The sequence below is a fragment of the Lathyrus oleraceus genome, chromosome 1, assembly GCF_024323335.1.
Source record: "Lathyrus oleraceus cultivar Zhongwan6 chromosome 1, CAAS_Psat_ZW6_1.0, whole genome shotgun sequence".
In the NCBI taxonomy this organism is placed as follows: domain Eukaryota; kingdom Viridiplantae; phylum Streptophyta; class Magnoliopsida; order Fabales; family Fabaceae; genus Lathyrus; species Lathyrus oleraceus.
In genome coordinates this window covers 365308722-365324747 of record NC_066579.1, presented here as the reverse complement: position 1 = coordinate 365324747, position 16026 = coordinate 365308722, and the positions used below count along the sequence as shown (strand labels likewise).

General features: G+C 32.5%; 1 protein-coding gene across 1 annotated transcript; it reads left to right on the top strand.

The window, feature by feature from the left end:
- Positions 1-9543: 9543 nt before the first annotated feature.
- LOC127115766 (uncharacterized) lies at positions 9544-10237 on the top strand. Its single transcript, XM_051047229.1, has one exon. It carries the CDS (start codon positions 9732-9734, stop codon positions 10068-10070), a length of 339 nt encoding a protein of 112 aa, XP_050903186.1. The 5' UTR covers positions 9544-9731; the 3' UTR covers positions 10071-10237.
- The last annotated feature ends 5789 nt before the right edge of the window (positions 10238-16026 follow it).

Below are 16026 nucleotides of genomic sequence, written 5' to 3'. Positions count from 1 at the left end.
TGAGAATATTACTTGTTGACTCTGAAACATGAACTTTCTGAAGTGAGGAAGTTTCATGAATCAAAAAGGTTTTGATCAGAAGCAATCTTATTGATTTGTCTTCTTGATTTTGAATCGTCGTTGCATTTAATGGTTGTCATGTCGTTTGAGTTCGTGTGATTCTAAGTGGTGACAGTTGTCCCACTTTCTGAGAATGCACAATGAAAACGTGACAAATTGAGTTTCACAATTCTTGGAATTAGGTTAAAATCTTACGCTTCCCCTTATTACTGCGTATTTTCACTTTGTCATCATTGCAATTTTTTTTATATCAACTCACTTCACTCACATTTTCACACTACGCGTACAAAATTCCTAGACTTTCATCTTTCAAACTAAAACACCCTTCTCTGCAAGTGTTCATCTCTCCTTCATCTTCAACATTGGTTGCTCCTCAACAACAAGTTCAACAACGGTTTCAACAACTTCAACTGAATCAGTCTCAATCTTCTCCTAGATCTGTTACCGGTGAGAGTATTACTCCATCCGAAAGAGAAGAAATCAGCGGTAGTAATACCCCGTCGGATAACTATCCTATCTTCACAAAGATCGATCCACCTGAAATTTTGGCATACTACATGTAGATCTGTCTCAAAGATTATGTTGATCCGATCCCTTGAATTTACCGAATGACTACCCAACTATTCTGCCGCCTCCTCCCTCTTAAAACCCTTAATTTTCCTAAATCGTCTTCGTGTGTGTGTGCGCGCCCTTTATGTTAGTTATAATACTTGTTGTCTTTTTACTATTTTCCCTCTGTATTTCCATTTTTAAAGATGTTTGTATCTTCTCTCCCTGTTGGCATTTATCAACAAAAATAATTTTGTTGTTTCTCATTTTTTCCATTATTATTTTGTCTATGTCTTTTTTATTTGATGACAAAGGGGAAGAAACATATCTAAGGGGAAGATTCATAAAATGTACAATTGATTATAGTGTGTTGATGTCTAGGAGAAAGAATACCAGCACAGATGCAGAAATGCATGGCTACACTGATTCAGATTTTAGTGGAGATAAGACGAGAATAAGAGTATTACAAACAACATATTTATGATAAGAGGTGCTCTAATCTCTTGGAACTCAAGAAATCAAAGAGTTTAAAATACATTTGTGACACCCATTAATATTATTATCACTAAAATTAAGTCTAAAATATTTTTTACAACATAAATTAAATGGATCAGTGTGTTTGATTTTACAATGTTATAAATTACATTTAAATGATTTGAATTTATAAATATAATATATAAAATTAATAATTTTTAAATATATCATGTAAATATAAGAGCATGTTGAAAAACACGTTTAAAAATATAAAAATATTTGTAAAAGTTAAAAGTCAAAAATTTCAACTACATACTACTTTCTGTTTTATTTTTAGAAAAAAAAATATTTTTTAAGTTCATTAATAATTAATGTATTTAGACTGAATAATTGATCAAATATATTAATAACTCAATAAATTTTAGAAAAAATAATTTTTTATTATTATTAGAGAGAATATTAAACTTTGAATTTTAAAAAATACTCTAAACAAACTTAAAAAATGTGGAGGAAATATTAATTAAACACACAAACAAACATTCTAAAATCGTGTGTAGTAGTTAATGTATGTCACATCGTTTAAAAAAGAGGAATATGCCGGGTTTTTTATGTCTATTTGGCGGCTCGTGCTTGAATGAAGTTACTATTAAAAAAAGGGGGCTATATATTTGTGGATAATCTTCTTTTGTCTTTTGGTGGAATATTGATTGTATTGAATTTGATATTAAATTATTTCCCTATATATTACTATCTTATATGATTATATTAAAATCAAAATACTAATTAATGAATGTGCTTAAATTGACTGTGTAAACGTTAACCAAGGAAGTTTTATATGGGGATGGGTTGGTATGACAAATATCCAATTAGTCAAGTGAATAGATGTTTGGAAAGCAAAAAAACATGAGGGAGAAAGAGTTGAGAATTTTGGTTTTGATTAATAGCTCTTCTTTGAAAGTGGCAATGATGTATCACTTATTAGCTTTAGGTAATTACTCATTCTAAAACGTTAAAAACTATAGTAAAAAAATGAAAGACAAAAGTTAGAGAAGATTTTAATTTCTAAATGACATCATCCATCTAAAATTTTAAGATGATTTAAATTGTCACGTGGTTACAATGGAAGATTCTCTCGAATTAACATATCGATTATCTTTATTTTTTTTAAATTAAAATATTTATAATCGATGGACGAATACCGATTTATGATTTTGCATCCGAATGTTTTAAGCAATCTAAGTGTGTATAATTGATTCTAACTAAAAGTGAGTTGATGACAAAATAATTTATGTTTAGATAATTTATAAATTTTATTATAAAAATCATGTTTAAACTCATAAAATATATATTATACTTTCAAGTAAAATCAATTCTAAAAATATAATCAATTTTATATTAGAAGAATCAAATATCTCAAAATCACTCCAAAATCAATTTTACACTTTTAGAACTGTTTTTTATTCTTTCAAAAACTTAAATCAAACATACACTAACTCATTTGATCACAAATCAAATGTTGAAATTATTTTATTACATGAAACCGAGTTTGAAATATTACTTGCTTAATATTAAATTAATAATTAAAATTTATTTCGGTATAAAGGTGCGTTATAACGGTGTTGAGTATTATTGTATTATAATTCAGTTTTAAAAATTACACTTAATTATAAGGTGGTTAATCAATTATAACTAATTTTATATGTGGTTATTTCTGATTTCACATGTGTTATTATTAGTTTCACACATGATTATTATTAGTTTTATAGGTGGATTCTATTGTTTTGCATGTAGTAACTACTAGTTTCACACGTGATTAATAACAATAATACATGTGGTTATTAATAAATCTTTTATGCTGTCACTAACTAGAAATTAGTTAGTTAGTAGTATGATCTTATATAAATGATGCAACACATGTTTATAGTCACAATTCAAATAGATCAATTGAAAAAAATAACTCTATTTACTTTAGTATCATATATCATCGTTATGCTCATTACCCTATGTGTTAAAATATCCCAACAAATTGATATCAGGAGCACTAGTTTGATCATCAACTTTCATCCATGGCTAATGGGAGTGCAACCTCTGATCAATTTCTAGCTAATATGCTAGTGTTCAAGAGAAAACACCAAAATAAATGGTGTGCATAGATGAATGTCTTATTCAGATTTCAAGATGTGTTTAAAATCGTGAATGATGGTTTCATGGTATTAAAGACAAATGTAACTAAGGCACAAAGAGCTTCTCATCGTGAATTGAGAAAGAAAGATGATAAAGGCTTGTTCTTGATCTATCAGTGTGTGAATTTAAATATCTTTGAAAAAAATAATTGCGTAAAAAACGACTAAAGATGTATGGTATACTCTCAAGAAGTTGTAGGGAAGAAATGAGAAATTAAAGAAAGTCAAGCTTCAACCTTTTGAGGAAATAATATGGGAATACATAGATGAATGATGGTGAAAAAATTACATATTTCTTCTTGAGGTCGGTGGTGTTGAACCTTGAATAGTTTGAGCATCTCTTGAAGCTCATGAATTAAGGTTGAAACAGATAAATTCAGAGAAGGCGTGCGAACAAGCTTTACCGACATAGCTCTTCAAAAAAATGAAAGAAGACTCTCCATAGATCAATAAAGGCAGAGAAAGATGGAAGAAAAAGTGGAATGAGAGTGATGGTGCATGCAAAAATCAAGAAGTCAAGGTCATATAAGTAAGAATGATGCTTCTCACAATCATAAATCCAATAAGAAGGTTGAGATGAAGGAGGTTCAATGTTATTGGTGTCAAATTTTTGACACTATGTTGGGGATTGTTAATTTAACAAAGAATCAAATGGAAATGAAAAAGTTGTACAAAAATGTGTTCATGTTGGAAGCAGTGACTTAAAGGATGTCGTTTTGATGACACTCACACACTTGGTTCAAGACAAAACTAATGTTTGGCACATTAACGCAGGGTGCAACACACTTGGTTCAAGATAAAACTAATGTTTGGCACATTAACGCAGGGTGCAACAACCACATGACTGGAAAAAAACACTGGTTTATCAAACTTGATTAATTAATGAAGAAATCCATCATATTTATAGATAATAACAAGGTCACATCAGAAAGGATGAAAGATATTCTTATGAAGAAATTTTTTGAACAAGAACCAACCGTATGTGATGTTATGTAGACTCATTTCTATGGCAACCAGACTGATCAACTTGAGTCCATTGTTTGACAAGAATTATACATTAAGGTTAGAAGATATAGATCTTAAGGTGTTTGATCTAAGTTCCAAGCTAATATTGAAGACACCTCTATTAACCAACAAAACATTCAATATTATGATCAACATGCTAGACCATCAATGTCTTGCATCATTAAACTTAGATTTGACATCAAAAGTATGTCCATCACAATTTAAAAAGTCTCAACTTGATGCACATGAAGAAGATGGTGTATGAAATTCCTAAGATTACAATTCCAAATCAGTTATGTGAAAAGTGTTACATTGCTAAGTAGGGAAGAAAGTCATTCAAACATGACTTGCCAATGAAGTTACAATATAAGTTGGAGATTATGCACTAAGATATGTGTGGGCCCTTTAAAGTGAAATCACTAGGAGATAATTACCACTTCTTAAACTTAATAGACGAAATCACTAGAAACACATGGATTTACTTGTTGACAAGAAAAATGAAATGTACACCAACTTCAAAAGGTTTAAGCTACTATTTGAAAAGTCGGGTGAATGTGCCATTAAAAGGTTTTACAACTGATGGTGGTGGTGAGTACACCTCAATTGAATTTGCTTAGTTTTGTGAGAAAGAAAGAATTGAGCATGAAATTATAACATCATACACACCTCAACATAATGGCGTTACCGAGATAAAGAACATAAGTATTTTGAACATGGCAAGAAGAATGCTTAAGGAAAAGAAAATACCAAACCATTTATGGGGTGAGGCTACTTCCATTGTTGTATACATCATAAATATATGTGAAACAATAAAGTGTTGGTGTAAGCCCTAGAGGCCAATACTTTTGGTACTTGTATCGAATTATTTATTAATAATAAAATGCTTTTTCTTTATTATGTTTGTCTAATAAAGTCCCTAGAATAGATAGTCCGTTTAATGTATCAAGTGTGACTTAATCATGAGATCACATTAAACATAAGGACACTATTCTTAAAGTATCCATAGTCGAGCTTTATTGTGAAGTGGGATAACATTAAAACATTAAGACTATTATGTATATAGACTGATGATCACATCTCATGGATCATGGATAAGGAGTTATCAAGTCTTAAACATAGATATGAATATTAAGAGTAATATTTATATTGGATTGACCCGCTATGAGAATACTATATAGAATGTTATGCAAAGTGTCATAAGTTATTCTCATGGTGATAATGGTGTATACCACCCTTCGACTTGAAACCACTATGGACCCTAGATGTAGAGTCGAGTGCCTTATTGCTGATCAAACATTGTCCGTAACTGGATGACCATAAAGACAGTTGATGGGTACTCCACGAAGCATGCTAAGGGACATGAGTGACCTAGATGGAATTTGCCCATCCTGCGTAACAGGATAAATGTCTATGGGCCCAATATTAAACTGGACAAGGATGACACGGTTTATGCCTTGTGTTCAATATAGACATAAGGGCAAAAGAGTAATTGTACATATAAGTATTATCACAAAAGGATTTGTCAGATCACATGACATTTTCGTGTCTTAGGTAGCAGTGATGTGTTGCTAGATACCGCTTACTGTTTATTATGTTAAATACATGATTTAATATAATTGCCAATGACGCGAAAACCTACAGAGTCACACACAAAAGGACAGATTGATGAGAGATAGAGTAACTAAGGAATACCGTAATGTACGGTGCCCTTAAGTGAATTGTAGAACATCGTAAAGTACGGTCTACTTAAGTAGAATATGAAATATGGTAAGGTACCACGCGCTTAAGTGATTTTGGCATATTATAAGATATGGGCCATATACACTTGAGTGGGCTTTTTAGCTTGCAACCCATACAAGTGGTTCTATAAATAGAACCTTTGTGTAGAAGCATTTGTGCAGTTGCAATTTCCTTTCTCTCTCTCTCTCTCTCTCTCTCTCTCTAAGCCTTCATTTGTAGGAGCTAGCACTGAGATTGAAGGAATCCGTTCGTGTGGACTGAGTAGAGGCGTTGTCATCGTTCAACATTCGTGATCGCTCCGTAGATCTGCATCAAAGGTTACAATCGCCACAAGAGGTAACGATTCTATCACTGATCATGCCCATTCGTAAGGATCATTAAAGGAGAAATTTTAAATTCCGCTGCGTTTTGGATCGCTCTTCTCCTTCATAAAGTTGAACAATAATACACCTTATAAATCTTGGTCAGGCTTGAAACCAAGTGTTTGGAGACTTTATGTTGAGCAACTTAGAAGGAAGCTTAATGATAGAGGTCAATCCATGATCTTGGTTGGTTACCATTACATAGGTGCCTACAAATTGTTCTTACCAAATGAGAACAAGGTGGTGATTATGTGGAATTGGATGAAATCAAAGGATGGAAATGGTTATAAATTCCAAGTAATCTAATGCAAGAAGGTGAAGGTTCAAGCCACATCAAAAACACTTTGCAAGATGATGACTAAGAAGTAGAAACTGAGCCTGCACAACCTCAAGAAGTAAGGAGATCAATAAGAGTCAAAACTCAATCAGTTAGATTGAATGATTATGGGGGGTTTCTTAGTAAATCCATAATATAAAAGGTGACCTGATTGGAGACGCCTTGATGATTGAAACATAACCAATTGATCATGTTCAATCCATGAAAGATGAGAATTTGAAAGATGCAATGAATGAAGATCTCAAAGACATTGAAAAGAACAAAATCTGAGAAAGTAATAAATGTCATGTGGGTTTACAATCTAAAGTTGAAGCCAAATAGTGAAGTTGCCAAGTATAAAGCAAGATTGGTGTCAAAACGTTTTCTCCAAAATCCTAGAATTTATTTTAATTAAGTCTACGCATTAGTGTCTAGACTTTAAGTTATATGGTTGGTTGTAGAAATTTCAACATATAGAGGTTGAAAGATGCACATACTTGATGTAAATTTAGCCTTCCTCAATGGACCTTAGAAGAAGAAGTTTATGCGAATCAGCCACCAGGTTTTGAATTAAAAGGGCAAGAAGAAATTGTGTATAAGATAAGAAAAGCCTTGTATTGATTGAAGCAAACACCTAGAGCATGGAACAAGAGGACTGATAGCTTTTTGACCAAGCTAGATTTCAACAAGTGTACATTAGAACATGAAGTGTACGTGAAAGAATCAAATGAACAAAACCAAGTCATCCTATGTCTCTATATGGATGATTTATTGGTCATAGGTTCTAAAGAAGATGAATGACAAAATTCAAGGCAAGCATGGTGAATAAGTTTGAAATGCCAAACTTAGGAAATTTGGTATACTTCCACGCAAAGAAATCTGACCACAAAAAAAGGTAACAAATCTCAGACAACAACAAAGGTGAAATTGATGAACAAATCTAGGGGGAGAAAATTGTGGTTAGTTTATGTATGTCAAGAAGAAGATAAGGAATTGGGAAGACAACAAACATATGGTTCCTATCCTTATTATGGTGGCAAAGTTGAAGCTATGGATGTTGATATGCAATAGAGGTTTTTCTTTTTCCCTATGTGTTTTAAGATTAAGAGAACTAATCTTCAAAAGGCAGAAGCTCCAGAAGAGTTTTAAAATTGTGAATAGTTGACTTGAGGCAGAGTAATCCTCTACCCTTAGTCTATGATGTTGGGTCCTAAAGGCATTTGAAGAGATGAAAGAAGAGAAACACACAAGGTTTTTCAAGCATGTACTCACATCAATACTAGTAGACTTTTATGTATGCCCAACATGTAGGGTGGAGTTGCGAATGAGCCATGAACAAATGTTTCAAATCCTCTATCTCAAAAACAGTAAAAAGGAAACGGAGACCCATGGTAGAAAAAACACATTCATAAAAAGGAATGACGCTACCACCATACTTGTCGCATATTCTTTCCCGTTCAAAAAGACTCAAGATTCCCCAATTAGAAGACGAACCAACTCCCGTAATAGCGTCGTTAAGACCACCTGCTTTAGCAAAAGCAAAAACATTGGAAGAGTAAACAAGTTCCATCCAAGAAGATGAAGTATTTTCTAGGGACTTCTGAACACTTTTATGTGATTTCTTACTCAAATTGCAAAAAATTTGCAGTTGAAGGAAAATAAAATGTTAAAGAAGGAAATAACCGCTAGACTGGAAAAGGAAGACTTCGAAAGAAAAGAGGATACTTATTTTTCTGAAAGAAAATTATATTTTAGAATTCAAAGAGGTTTCACCAAGCACGTCCAACCACTCACACAAAACACTCAAGAGTTTCGATTCCTAAGAGATGTAATGATATATATATATATATATATATATATATATATTGAAAAGACGTTTGAAGTATGGTGCATTAAATGCACAATTATTTAAGAGCTGAAATGCTTCTTATTCGTCTGTCTTAAACTGATCAGGGGGTGGTCGACATCCAGGGTTGCAATATCAAACCCTCGCCAATCTTTGCGTCGATAAGGGTTTGGGGGAAAACTGTTCTGGACCGACCATGAAGGGGTCCCGCTTCTACAGAGTCTTCCCAATGCACGAAGGTTATCATCCTTATGATCACAAGAGATCTTAACTGTAAATATATCAAACGACTCTCTGCAAATCATGGTTAACAAATGACTAGTTAGTTATTTCCCCCTCTATATATAGGGAAGACGTCAAATTGAGGTAATAGATTTCAAATCCGATTTCATTTCACTCTTCATTCTCATATACTGACTTGAGCGTTGGAGTGTTAATTTTGCAGGTTCCCCCACTTTACCGCATCTGGAAGCCACGATCCGCCATTATCACTATCGATTTTCCAACTACATCTATCTCTAATTCACAAAACATATATATATATATATATATATATATATATATATATATATATATATATATATATATATATATATATATATATATATATATATATATATATTATTTTTAATATTAAATATAATTTATTTTTTAATGAGATATTTTTTCGAGAAAAATATCTCTCTCTCTAAATTAAATATGAAGGCATGCATTCTTATGTCATTAGTTAAAATTAATCTAATAATTGCATACTTTTTTACATTTTAATATATTGTATAAATTTAATAAATAAACACATTAGTCCATAGCAACACGTTGTAAAAAAACATATTATAATAGTGGAAGGGATAGTTCAATTAAATGACCTAGTTGAACTAAAATAAAAATAAACATGCTAGAAACATTTAGAACAAATATTGAAGATAGTCCAAATCTACGGCGTGACACCTTAATATTTCATGAAAAATAAATTAAAGCCGTCTTTACCATAAAAGTTTCCATACAAAGTTTTTAGTCATTTTTGCCTTTTCTTAAACATTATTTTCATTCCATAAAAAACAAAACACAAGTGAAGTGAAGTGAAAAGAGAAGAAAAAAAAAGTTGAAATAATCAAATAAAGGGAATATTCTATTTATTTAACAAGCATCACCAGCAAGAAACACATTTTGGATATTGTATAAATAAAGTGCAATTGATGGGTCTTTCTTTCAAAATTAAAAATAATTTTTCTGCAGCTAAATCTAAGCAAAGGAACCAGACCACAACAATAGGCAAAAAATCTCAGACAACAACAGAGGTGAAATCGAAGAAGAAATCTAGGAGGAGAAAAATGTGGTTTGTTTATGTATGTGAAGAAGAAGAGAAGGAATTGGGAAGACAACAAGCATCAGGTTCTTGTCCTTATTGTAGTGGAAAAGTTGAAGCTATGGATGTTGAGATGCAATGGAGGTTTTGCTTTTTGCCTATGTGCTTTAACATTAAGAGAAAATATTGTTGTACTTCATGTGCTAGACGTTTAGAATTGAAGTACTAATTACTAGGTTGTTTTTTTTTGTTTTTTGTTTTTTCTTCATCTTCATCTTCTTTTTTTTCTTTCTGTATCTTTGTTTTTCTTCAATATTTTTTTTGGTTTGATAGACTTGTGTAAATGGAATGGAAATTAAAAGTGGAATTCGTAAAGTCAGATTTTATTTTTCTTTCTATTGTTTGATTATGTTTCTCCTGTTTCCTTATAAATAAAATCTTGATGGAGAGTTTCAATTCAGGTTTGGCTTTTCTATGTACTTTGAAACATATGCAGTTACTGTGTTGATTCCTAAGAATAAATAAAGGCTATTAAAAACACTGATATGGTGAAACAAATTAAGAAGGTAGAGGAGAAACACAAAAGATGACAAGAGGAGAGAGAGAGAGATTGTGTAAGTAAAGTTATGTATTCTCATATTTGCCAAACTCACCTACACCTTTTAAGGAGTGTATATTATGATATATAGAAATGGTCCATTCATAAAAAACATACTATAAAAAATCTTCGATAGTTTAACTTCTTTTTACATTTTAGTTGTTTGAAGCCTTAGCTCACATACATTTTCATTTTCATTTTCATGATTAGATTCTAGTCAAAATCTATAATTAAATTGTAGATATCATGATTAGATTTAGATAAAAATATATAATCAAATTGTAGATATTCTTATCTCTTAGAATAAAAATGGGTATCCATGTCAGGATCAAAGTCATATACATACCATATAAGGACATAAGTACTGATACATGTACTCATTACTCATGTTCAACAATTATAAAATATCTTATTATTTTAAATTTATAACAGGATTAAAAATGTTTTTAAATTTTTTATTGTTAAGTTATAAAATAAATAAACATTAGTTTAATAATGATTTTATTATTTTGTAATATATATGGTTTAAATAATCATTTGATTCGTAAGTTGACTTGTTTTTCAATTTGGGCTTTGAATTTTTGTTTTTTGGACTGGTCCCCAAATGTTAGAGTATTTTGGTTAAAAATTCGTAGAAAATTCGAAAGAAAATCCACAAGAAAACTGCAGATTTTAAATCCACATAAAATTTCAAAGGAAAATCGGTAGGAAACCCCTCAAATTTTTCTGCGAATTTTGACTTTAAAGATTAAAATCCAAAATATTTAACATTAATGAATTATTTCCAAACAAAAATGGCTATTTAAGCATATATATATATATATATATATATATATATATATATATATATATATATATATATATATATATGGTTGCAAATGCGTGATTCGAGGATACACAAGGATTAAAGCCTATTAACATTTTTTTATTCCATCCCTCATCCACGCAAGATCATAGGTCTCCCAAGATTGATCAAAGAAGAGAAGGAAGAAAGAACTATAGGTAGACATCTCTTCATATCTCCTCGAGGAGGCCATCGATGATGCTTTAGGAAGGCCAAAATTTTCAGCACTAGCCGCAAAACTATATTTGCCTATCCTAAGATAGGAGTGCGACAATAAGATCAAAGAGTCACTCGTCGCGGCCGTCGACCTACCTGGAGCACGACATGACACGAAAGAAAAGTCAAAAAGCCTATACGTATCCGCGGTCGATCCTAGGAAGGTTTGCAAAGAAATCATGATAGTTAACTTCTGACGCCTAGAAAGGTGAAACCTTGTGAGATATTGAATCTAGTTTGCGTATCAGGGACAAAACGAAGACTTTGATACTGACTCTAAACTTTGACCCGCGTTTTCTAGGAGGGTGGTAACTTAATCCCGGTTGTTAAGGGCGAGAGGTTTGTTAAGACCATGGAATGAAAACGATATTTAAGCTAAGTATTTCCAAGAGTCACTCAAGGGCTTTATAATTTAATTACACCTTAGAGTAATATTTTTAATATATATGTTACTATATTATCTGTTGAAATCTATGTATATTTTGTAACATCCTAAACCCCGAAACTTATATAAAAAATATTACTTGATAATTTAAGGTGTCACCAACGTTCACCAAAATCAAAATCATCAAAACATTTGAAATGACACAGCGGAATCAACATACTAAAATATTTCAAGTCAACTTCACCAATAAAGTATTAAACTCGTAAAACACCAAATTAACATTAACGCAAAAACATAATAAACACTCCATTCTCGTTGTTACAAGATCAGAGTGCTAAAACCACTAATGTACGATAAAAGCGATAAGTAAACATGAAGAGTAGCTCTAATAAGCCACATTCCACACACAACAACAAATTTACTCTTGAGTATCTGCAAGATGTCCATGGTGGACAACATTAAGCAAATGGGTGAGAAACAACTTTGAATATGAACAGTGTAAAGAATGTGAAGGTAAAGAAATACAGAACACATCATACATCCAATTCACAATCATCATCACCATAATCTTACACCCATTCACAATAATATACTATTATAGGTATGCAATACGACTCACAATACAACATGACACTTATGCATGTGGTATCAACTCAAAAATTGGTACTCTATGAAACTGGGTCTTCCCTTATGAACCCATGAGCCCCCTCTTATGAGCTCCGAGCCCCGCTTCTGAGCTTGGAACAAACCACTAGTACCCCCTTCTGAACTAGCGAGCATGCCTATTTCAACAACACGACACAATTATGCATATCCATACAAATCAATACAACAACAATAATAATGTTTACATGCCCGCTTCTGACCATAAACAACATGCATTGACACACAATAGTAATTCCCCCTCATGAATTACTACCAACCAATAACAACAACGATGCACACCAACAATACATGATTAATCGCCATATAATCATCATTTCATACACAATATAAATCATATTCACACCGTATAACATCACCAAACAGCAACACCACATCAGTTACATATTGACATATAACACCCAATCATGTTAAATCATCGCAACATTGATTCATCATCAAGCATGTACAATAAGTCACACAATCATACACACACTTCACAAAATATACTCATACACCATTCAAACATGGAAATTCATCTCACAAGGCACTACCATAATGTGGCTCTGCACGTTAGCTTTCCAACGCTTCGAACCGCATCTCAGTTTGTGTCCCAAAACTCAAGTTACGATGATTCGAGTTGCGAACAACAACTCAGTGAAGTCATCCTTGCCAGGAAAGCACAACAACTCACTGGGCGAAGCTCACAGGGCAAAAATCGCCATCCGAGCTCATTGGGCGAGGTCGTCCAAACTTGTAGCACCAGAAACGCGATTTTTGCAATGTAGAACCTCCAAACTCCTCCAATTTAGTCCAAAACATCCCCAAACGCCCATAAAATTATATCACATGTTGTAGCATTATTACAACATGACAAATCATAAAAATTACATAGTTGATTCACTGAATTCATCAAAATCATGTTTATGTTGAAACCTTCCACAACTCTAACAATGAAATCAACACATATGTACAGAAACATAATATTATACCTATAATTCAATCACGAATTTAATTAATCACACATTAATTGATCAATTTTTCAGAATCACATAAATCAATAATAACATATAGACAATTCACACAATCCCTAAAGAGAGTAAGGACCTCTCTTCTCTACCCTTTCATGCTATACACCCATAGAGAAAACACTTTATCCCCTTTATCTTAGGTTCCTTGCAAAAATTCAAAATTGGATCAAGGTTTTTCTTCCCTCTTCATGTCCTAGCCTTACCTTGCCTCTATTCTTCCAAAATTATGTTTTCATGTGCTCTTTTTCTCAAAAACTCTACTAACCACTATTTATCTCAAACCTAATTTTTAATCTCTTAAAAATTACACTAAGACCCAACTTATGTTGCAACTTTCACCCCCTCCCCCCTCATATTCTTTAATTTCCTACCACCCTTAAACTCATATTTCTACTTATTTAATTAATTAATCATAAACAATTATTTATTCTAATCATTTTAAGTATATTAATTATTATAATACTTCCACCATTCATCAATGCTCTCACTACACCCCACCAATGCTCCAATTACACATACAATTCCAAACACATAATTAATTAAAACACGACACATACCAAATAGTTAAATAAAAAATATTAATAATCTGATTAAATAAATTAATCAAATTCCGGGATGTTACAAGTCTCCCCGCTTAGAGAATTTTTGCCCTCGAAAATTACCTGAAGGAAACAGAGTCGGATACGACTCTCTCATTTGACTCTTCAGCTCTCACTTCATGCTTCCACCAGCAGGTCCTCCCGATACCACCTTCACTAGCGCAATCTCCTTGTCTCTCAAGTGCTTAACTTTGTGATCCTCTACTCTCAAGGGAGATGCCTCAGCGGTCAATTTCTCTCTAGTAGACCACTTCGTGAAGATTTCCTTGTCTCCCGAGTGCTCATCTTCCAATTGAATCACATGAGACGGATCAGGAATATACTTCCTCAATTGAGACACATGAAATACATCGTGAAGATTTGAAAGAAACGATGATAATGCAACTTTGTAGACCACTTCTCCTACTCGCTTCATAATATGATAGAGACTAATAAAATGTGGCGTGAACTTTTAATATTTCAAATCTCGACCAATACTAGTTACTAGAATAACTCACAAAAACACATGATCTCCCTCCTAGAATTTAAGTGCTTTCCTCCTCTTATTATGGTAACTCTTCTAGCGACTCTACAAAGCTTTCATCTTCTCTTGAATCATCTTGATCTTCTCAGATGTTTGCTGTACAATCTTAGGTCCAATCACAACACTCTCACCTGATTTATACCAACACAAAGGTGTCCTACACATCCTACCATACAAATCCTCATATGGTGTCATTCCAATACTAGAATATAAATTGTTGTTATAGGTGAACTCAATCAACGACAAGTAGTTATCCCAAGCACCTCCTTGTTCTAGCACACAAGCCCTTAATAGATCCTCCAAGGATTAAATAGTCCTTTCTGTTTGAACACCTGTTTGCGGATGATAAATAGAACTTAACTTCAACTTAGTATCCACGGCTTCCTGCAAACTCTGCCAAAATCTCGACATAAATCTCAAATCTCTATCGGATAAAATACTCTAAGGAATACCATGCAAGCTAACAACCTTCTCAATATACAAATGGAATCACATCCATTCATCGTCTCCAACAAACTTGTCACAAAATCCATGGAAATACCATCCCATTTCCATTTAGGAATACTCAACGGTTGCATCAGACCAAACAACTTATGATGTTCAATCTTTGACTTCTGGCAAGTCAAGCAAGCATAAACAAACTCAACTATCTCCTTTTTTATTCTTGGCCATCAAATCATTTTCTTCAAATCTTGATACATCTTTAGTGGCACCAGAATGAATACTCCGACCACTTTTATAACCTTTTTCAAGAATGCTCTTCTTAAGCTCTATCACATCAGGTACACAAACCTTGTCCTGAAATCTCGTTACACCATTCTCATCTATCCTGAAATCACATTCTTTACCTTGATTGATTAATATCTTCCGGTCAACCTGTCATACCCCAAAATTTGCCTTACTTTTTTTATTCAATTCGCTTGACTTATGATTTTGTTCATTTGCATAATTTTTCTATTTGATCATGCATTCATCGACATTTGAATATGGTAACAAATTTAGGCAAAAGGTTCGGTAATAATAGATTTAATTGGTTTAAGTGGATTTTTGAGGTGGATATTATTTGATAATTATTCGAGTTTATTTCCTATCTTACCTGTGGTGGGGATCATCTCTTTATTTGAGATTCATGGTTATTAGAGGGGATTAAAATGATCATCACTTAATTTCAGAGGTTTGCTTGGATTCAAAGGAAAGAGCAAAGATGGAATAAAAGGAAGATTTCATTCATTTATTTGAAAATATCACTTCTCAAAAGTATTAAAAGTCATGGGTTAAGCCACTCAAAATTCAAGCCAAAAGTGGTAGAAAAATAAAGGCAAATGCATAAAAATTCAAGTTAATTAC